The sequence below is a fragment of the Dreissena polymorpha genome, chromosome 6 (genome assembly GCF_020536995.1).
Source record: "Dreissena polymorpha isolate Duluth1 chromosome 6, UMN_Dpol_1.0, whole genome shotgun sequence".
NCBI lineage: Eukaryota > Metazoa > Mollusca > Bivalvia > Myida > Dreissenidae > Dreissena > Dreissena polymorpha.
In genome coordinates, this window is record NC_068360.1 from 26,517,053 (window position 1) to 26,524,120 (window position 7,068).

General features: G+C 36.3%; 2 protein-coding genes across 3 annotated transcripts; one reads left to right on the top strand and one right to left on the bottom strand.

The window, feature by feature from the left end:
- Positions 1 to 570: 570 nt before the first annotated feature.
- On the top strand, positions 571 to 2,692 carry LOC127835044 (uncharacterized). The gene is made up of 2 exons (XM_052361240.1): positions 571 to 751; positions 895 to 2,692. Exon 2 carries the CDS (start codon positions 978 to 980, stop codon positions 2,343 to 2,345), a length of 1,368 nt encoding a protein of 455 aa, XP_052217200.1. The 5' UTR covers positions 571 to 751; positions 895 to 977; the 3' UTR covers positions 2,346 to 2,692.
- Positions 2,693 to 4,130: 1,438 nt separating this feature from the next.
- LOC127836282 (uncharacterized) lies at positions 4,131 to 6,400 on the bottom strand. Of its 2 annotated transcripts, none has more exons than XM_052362785.1 (2): positions 6,078 to 6,400; positions 4,131 to 5,622 (listed from the first exon to the last, which is right to left on the bottom strand). In XM_052362785.1, exon 2 carries the CDS (start codon positions 5,263 to 5,265, stop codon positions 4,339 to 4,341), a length of 927 nt encoding a protein of 308 aa, XP_052218745.1. In that variant the 5' UTR covers positions 5,266 to 5,622; positions 6,078 to 6,400; the 3' UTR covers positions 4,131 to 4,338. Both variants share the same exon structure in this region, with proteins under 2 accessions (XP_052218745.1, XP_052218746.1).
- Positions 6,401 to 7,068: the final 668 nt, after the last annotated feature.

The window sequence follows — 7,068 nt, forward strand, 5'->3', positions numbered from 1 at the left end:
GCTTCATAATTTATATATCTTTATTTCGTGTGTATTATGTACAACTGCAGTTAAACTTTCGGAATTCGTATTACAGCTATTTCTAACGGCGTTCTTTGTTTTATTGTGTGCGTTTGGCTGTTTTGCTAATGAATTTAACGAGCTTATAATATCTGTGTGGATCTATAGTACTTCTTAAGTCGATTGCTATTGCGTGGTTATGGACAGAGGTTCTCAACTAATAATTTTTGTATATAATTGATGATTTTGTGTCGTTAGGTGTACTAAATTGACAGTATAGACAATCCCAGAATCGATTTTATGGGCGCCGCCATATTGGCTATTACGTAACACAACGATAGAAAACGGTACTGAAGAATTTGACAGATAACAGCTGAGTTCTACAGTGCTTAAAAAGAAATGTCAAATATGGACGATTCCAGACACATAAGTAAGCTATTTTTAAACTATTTTCAAACGATAATTTAGTAGAATATTGTTTACGAATTCAACTGTAATGCTAAATGGAACAGTTCGTTAGAAATGCACTGTACGAACATGTTAAAACGGATGTTTACATGATACATCGAAAAAAGATGGATTCCAATTTTTGTGTTCGATAATTTATGGAAACGTTTTATTAAGTTTGGTTCAGGTTTTACCGCCTTTAGAAAAAAATTATCATTTAATTTGTATTGATCATAGGGATGTACATACTCATCAATTGCATTATTTAATTACTTGCCACTCAGAACAACGTTTTTCTTACATGGTTTGTTCATTACGCATAATCAATTGAAATAATTGTTTACTTGCTGTGTTTGAATAAAAATAAAAACTTAGTAAAAGTATCTACCGGGTAGTTATAAATAATAAATTTATGAAAATGTTTGACCCTGTTGATTGTTTTTACAGAAATACCACCAGATGATGCAGCGTGGTCCAACAACAATCCACAAGGTTGGCCCAGGCTTCTGTATGAAGACCTGGTGGACTACATGATCCTGAAGAAGGCATATGATGGAAAAGAAATGAGAGCCTTCCGTGCCCTGTATGGCAAGAACTATGTGGAAAGTGGATGGTTAGAGGATGTACGGCACTGTAAGGAAGGCGATATACACTTTCTGAAGGCAACTGTTTCCCCTAGTCAACCCGGTGTCGGAAGATCAGAATATCAATCCTGGGCCGCTTTGTCGGATGACGGAATTGTGACTGGACAATGTACATGCCCAGCAGGTGCCGGGCGTTCTTACAGCCATATTGCTTCTGTGCTGTATGCAGTTATTATGGCATGGGAATATGGAGTCGCTGGAGAGGGATGTACCGACAGAAGGCAGGTGTGGGGTAGAGGTGCCTCGAAGATTCTTTCAGCCGGTGAGGATTTTCAGCAAATAGTGAATGATGATCATATCACTAAAAAAAAGATCAAATCCGATTCTATTCCAAATCGGCCTCAGTTTATAGACCACAGCGATCTAGTTGACTTTGCGGCCAAGTGCAGTGTCAGTGCTTTATGGCAGTGTGAAACATCAATGCTTAAGAAGGTCCTTACTGCACCAGAGATGAAACAAACTGTTAGACACCCGCTTCAACACAGCTGCCATGACCTGTCAGACACTACAAAACCATGTATACCCACATGCACCCCATGTACAATCTTTATGCAAAAATATGTACTTTTGAACAAAGAACAGGTGAAACTGTTGGAAGAACAGACTAAAGAACAGAACTCCACACTGTGGCTGGACAGTCGTAGAGTGCGTTTAACCGCAAGCAGTATAAACAGTATACCCAAGACCGCCCGTGGTAATCCGGAGAAGTTTGTGACCGGGCACATTCACAATCGCTTTAAGGGATCAGCAGCTACACGGCATGGAACAAAAAGTGAGCCAATCGCAAGAAGATGGTTTGAGACCACTCAAGGACTAACAGTCAGGAAGTCGGGTTTAGTTGTAAGTTCGGACGAACTATATTTAGCAGCAAGCCTTGATGGATTAATAAATGACTGCACAATTCTTGAAATAAAATGCCCCACCAAGCCAGTCCAGGACCTAATTAAGTCTGAAAAATATGATGTCCGCCTCGATGCCTCTGGAAAAGCGTACCTCAGCCCTACTGGAAAGAACGGCTATTATACTCAAGTACAGACGACCATGTACTGCACTAAAACTACGATGTGCAAATTTCTAGTTTGGACAGAAAGTGATCAGATCATTGTTGATGTACCATACGACAAAAAATTCATGGACAGTTTATTACCACGTGTTAGAGCTTTTTATTTTAAACACTTGCTTGTACGCATAGTTGATGAGCACCATTTCCAGCGATTGGAATTCTCACCCGCCTTCAAGAATCTGTGTACATAAATGTAATTATAGCAATGCTGGATTGGGACAAAATAACTTGTGTGAATCATTTAAATGTAATGAATTAACATTTTACATGTCATTAGCTGTAACAGGGTGATCTTCATGAAACACCTCAAGATAAATATAATCCTTACTGTCATTTTAATTTTATCAACAATTTTAAAATCATGCTGTAGCAGAAAACAAATTTGGGGATTTTGCAAACAAATCATTTATCAATTGCCATTGAATGGATATCAAACAGCCTTTAATGCTTCATGATAAACAACCATGCTTGTGGTAGGATGTTAACCCTTTGCATGCTGGGAAATGTGTCGTCTGCTAAAATGTCGTCTGCTGAATTTCTAAAAAAAAAGCATTTTCTTCATTTTTTTTTCAAAGAATACTATCAGAATAGCAAACGGTTTGGATCCAGATGAGACGCCACGCTTTGTGGCGTCTCATCTGGATCCAAACTGTTTGCAAAGGCCTTCAAAAGTCAGTTCCTGCACAGAAAGAGTTAACTTCCGCCAAAGCCTGTATGTTTTATAATGGATTGCCAGACTTATTGGACCAAAATGTTATACAATTATGTATATATCATGTAAATATTATATGATTTTCTTGTGCTTAACCATCAGAAGAAGTTGCTTATAGGACATTATAAAATTGTTAAATAATAAACTATGTGTAATTAAACAATAAAAGCATGTGATCAAGCATTTCTTAGTTTTATAATGGTAAGTGGCTTATATTAAATGCATATACAGTGAGTAGTATAATACCTTTTGGTTAAATGTTTTTAGTGCTTAATAAAATAATGAAATTCTGAATTGTTCTATTTATGTACACAAATTCAATACTTCTAAACCTAGATGCTCAGAATAGGACCACAGTGTGAAAGCCACTGATATCCTGATTATCATGATTAAAGAATCTTACAATGTGTAATGAGCAAAATGAATACTTTTTAAATAATATAATTTAATACATCCTTATTACATCTAATTGCCAGGGTATACTATTTTGAGCAACTGCAGACAGGAGTATTTATTTATTTGAGAGTGCATATACCAATAAGAATAATGGATATTATATTGCCATATTTCTTTTAATGGCAATTGTTCACATAATGGAATAATCATTTTTTAATTTAACATTTCGTGTTTTTTTTTAAACAAAAGTCATAGTGATATATGTCTATGATGCAACCTTTATTTAAGTGGGGGAGTATTATCTCTTATCTGGCCCTCTTATCTGACCCCATACTGGTTTTGCCATAATCAACTTGAGATAAGACACACTTCACCACCCTAATAGCCATAAAGTGCATGACAGACATGGCATATCTGTGTGGAGTTATACACAGAATTGGTGTCATTTTGAGATTTCCTTAGCTGGTTTCCATAGATATTTGTGACAGTTAAGAAAATAAGAAAGCAATCCCCTTTGTGACCTTAGTAATATTGAATCCAAACATGATAACCAAGAAATGCCAAGGTGTTCATTGATCATGAATGAAATCAATACTAATAATTATGATCCATGTACAATACCGTTAGCATATTATATTGTATTGTTAATATTCCAATACAACTTCTTTATGGTGCAAACAACATTAATATTATTTGGTTTAATTTCATATCAGTATAAGTAAGTATCATGTCCATGGCAGTAATTAAACAATAAAAGCATTCTACCAAGTGCATGTTTAGGATTTATTTAAAATACATTAATGTGTTTACTGTTAACAATTTTAAAATATTCAATCATGTTTCATTTATAACAAATAAAGCACTGCAAATAAAAAATAACACATGATAATTTATATATCTATAGATCCAATACAAATTAAAAAATGATTTGTCTGCAATAAAAAAACAATGCCATTTCTCAATTTTTGTGTTTGTTTAGATAAAAACACCAAATTAACAGTCCACACACACAATCTATACAGTTAATGCTGGTATTATTGTTTCAAACTCCACTCCAATATTCCCCTTGATTAAAATCAGATTTCATTGTCCTCTCTGATCAGTTGGTCTCTCAGATTACAGAGGGCAGATATAACTAGGATAGTTTTATTACCCTTCTTAAATGCTTTGTTCGACATCTTGCCATTTAATATTTTGTACGACTTCAAACGCATGATTGCCCTTTCTACATGAATGCGGTTCGATGCAATTCGTCTAGTATCAACTACCTCTTCTTCTGAAAGTTGATCACGGCCTTTCATGAATGCCGGAATGTTTAGCCGTACACGCCTAAAGCAAAGTTCTTCACTAACTGTGAAACCTCTGTCAGCCATGACCTCATCACCTGGTAATAGGTAGTCCAAAAAACCACTATTCTTAGTTATGAAAACGTCACTTGCTCGGCCACCATATAGTTTAGAAACAAACATTATGAATCCATTCGGTGCAATTGCAACTAAAAACTTTGCAGTGTTGTTGTTTTTGTATGTACTCCAAGTCTGAGCGCGTGGTTTCAGTTTGTACGGCCTCTGTATGAATACTTCAGTACAGTCTATTATACATGTTGTTTGGGGAAAACTTTCTTTAAAAGATGATGGCATGGTCCGTTGAATAGTTTCTCGGGGAAGCCAGACAACACAGTTGGAAAGGTGTTCGGCCATAATGTCTAGCCACGAATTATATATGTCACTCACAAGTTGTGCAGACATATTAAGTCTCCTTGCAAGATCCTCGTAAGTCAATCCCAGACGCAATCTAACTAGCACGGCAAAAATCTGGTCAGCCACTTTCATCTTGTAGGGCAAGTTAGATCCGAAAGGCGCCAGTGTTGCAATCAACGTGAACAGTTGAGTCAATGCAAGCCCAGTATAAAAGCGAGAGTCAGATTCACACAATATGTTTTCAGCACTTAACTCAGCACTTGAGTGTTGTACCGCTGCATTCTTGGTTGTCTTCATCTTCATGTAATTATGATCAAGTCCCACAACATTAACAGTTTATGTGGACGTATCGACCATAACTGGACGGTTTCTGCACAGATACTGAAATTTCTGGCAACAAATGGACTCACATTCAGCAGGCAGTTCTGGCGTTACCACCTCTAACCTTGTAGCGGTCAATGTATCACATGAATCAAGAATCAAACGGCTATCTGATGATGTGTTCATCTCTTGCACACTCTCAGTATAAGGCATCTGCAATGTTTTACGCACAAGTGGTCTGCGTGCAGGTGTGGCGGGTCGAAGGTTGTAGCCCATGTTCACAACTGGGACCGGATTTAGTCGGGTAGGTTTACCATCTACGAAGTGCACTGAGCAAACCTATAAAATACAAAAATGAATCACTGATTATACTCCTTTAATATAACGCTTCGGCATTATGCCTTAAAATTATGTAAACTACATTAAAAAAAAATGAAAATTTATAGGTTACTGTGCGTGTTTCGTGTTGTTTTTTTTATAACACTATAAGTAGCAAAAATATTAAAAGCTAATACAAGAAAAACAGCAGTGTTTTTATATACAACTAAAGCTTGTTTTTAATTGACAGTCAGCATGTCTTCATGTAATTGTTGGTTGCCTCTTAGTCTTAAATATGGGAATAACTGTGTCTTATTGCTCTTATTTATATGATTGGATATCTACTAAGAAAATATATACCCGTAAGTTTTTAATCTTCAAAATTTAATGACCTTGGTACATGTTCATAAAGATATTAAAGTATTGCAGACAAGAAATAAGTAACACTTTTGAGCAAATAATTGTAAAAAAAATACCAGTGCTTTTGATGCTGGATTGAAGTCTTTTCTCTTGATAGAATTTAGCCACAATTGACGTTTATGCTCTTTGATTGGGATGCAGAACAACTTGAATGGTGCCCCACAGGCGCAGTTTTGATTCTCAGCACCATGTTCAACACATTTAGATCTAGTTAATTTCCAATCGTGTAACTTCTTTTGACTGTTTGTACAGCCGATGACAACACACTGCTTCCCTCCACTTTTGTTATAAGGCATCGTAGCGATGTTTATCAGATCGCTATCAGAAACTATTTAATTAATTCTTCGATTATATTCGGTAAGATCGTTTCACTTCCTTGTTTTTGTTTCTTCAGTACTTTTTTGGAGGCGCGCGAGAGTATTCAGGGGCGGGTAATTCGGGAGGTAATCGATTTCTGGGATTGTCTATACGGTAGTTAAATTATACTTAGTAAATACTTAATGTATGTTATGGTGACCCAATAATGTCATGAAACGAATTCAGCATTAAACATATGGACTTTATTTCATTTTACTCAAGACATCGAAGAAGAAGCGATATGCAGCGCGCGTGTGACACATTCTAAGGTACAAATCATCACTTTTAATTTGTATAAGTCTGCTCAGTATACCAGTAAAACACAAACTTATATGTAACATACGTTGTGATATAAAAATGTGTGATATATTTATAGTCGAATGTGTGTGTATGTGTGTGCGTGCGTGCGTGCGTACGTGCCTGTGTGAATGTGTGTATTTTGAATTGTATGGGGTATTTCAACGCCCGAGGCTGCATTATGTGTTAACCCGGGGTGTGTAAATAACTATTTGACTCAAGAAAGTAAGGACGATTATTTACTTTGAACTGCGATTTGGTTTTTGTACTGTACGTAATTTTAATGTTCTTGTGATCTTGTGCTGTGGTGGGTAGCTGGAGAGACCCCAAGAAACTCCGAAATGTTGACCACCAACCAAACCCACATGCTTCCGGAAATAGCAATTGAAACCG